The sequence below is a fragment of the Papaver somniferum genome, unplaced genomic scaffold (assembly GCF_003573695.1).
Source record: "Papaver somniferum cultivar HN1 unplaced genomic scaffold, ASM357369v1 unplaced-scaffold_19700, whole genome shotgun sequence".
Lineage (NCBI taxonomy): Eukaryota > Viridiplantae > Streptophyta > Magnoliopsida > Ranunculales > Papaveraceae > Papaver > Papaver somniferum.
This window is the reverse complement of record NW_020629598.1, coordinates 1-545: the sequence shown is the minus strand read 5'-3', so window position 1 is coordinate 545 and position 545 is coordinate 1. Positions and strand designations below refer to the sequence as shown.

Sequence of the window (545 nt, the reverse complement as noted above, 5' to 3'; positions counted from 1 at the left end):
GACCTCCATGAGCATTGAGTTCCCTGGGGATCTGATTAACAAAGACCTTAATGTAGTAGCATATAGTACATGCTAATGTGAAGGCACAAAAGAAGAAAGAGCTGAAGGAACACTCAATTTCACCTCATGGCCCACGGTTTCAATATGAAATGTAGCAGTGCAAGTAGGGACTTGGGTAATTCATTTTGTTTTTGAGGTCATGCATAAAGGCTTCCTACTAACCCAAGTGACCTACTTTGCGGATATAGAGTACATATATGTGCAGAAGCCTGTGTATATTAATCTGATTTTTCTTTGTTGTATGTCATTTAAGGGGATTGATGTGCATACACCGAATGAAGATCGTTCATCGTGATGTAAAAAGTGCAAATTGTCTAGTGAATAAGCATTACATGGTCAAGATATGTGATTTTGGTCTCTCAAGAGTGATGGCTGAATCTCCCATGAGAGATACCTCGTCAGCAGGAACTCCAGAATGGATGGCTCCCGAACTTATACGCAATGAACCCTTCACGGAGAAGTGTGATGTATTCAGCCTTGGTGTG

The 545-nt window shown here is 41.1% G+C and overlaps 1 protein-coding gene across 1 annotated transcript in view; it reads left to right on the top strand.

Annotated features, from left to right (window-relative positions):
• Positions 1–542, top strand: part of LOC113339200 (serine/threonine-protein kinase CTR1-like) — a gene marked incomplete at its 3' end in the record, with an annotated part of 991 nt that extends 449 nt beyond the window's left edge. Inside the window, exon 2 of the mRNA XM_026584517.1 lies at positions 314–542. Coding sequence (XP_026440302.1) covers positions 314–542 — 229 coding nt within the window. The remainder of the gene's footprint in view (positions 1–313) is intronic.
• Positions 543–545: the final 3 nt, after the last annotated feature.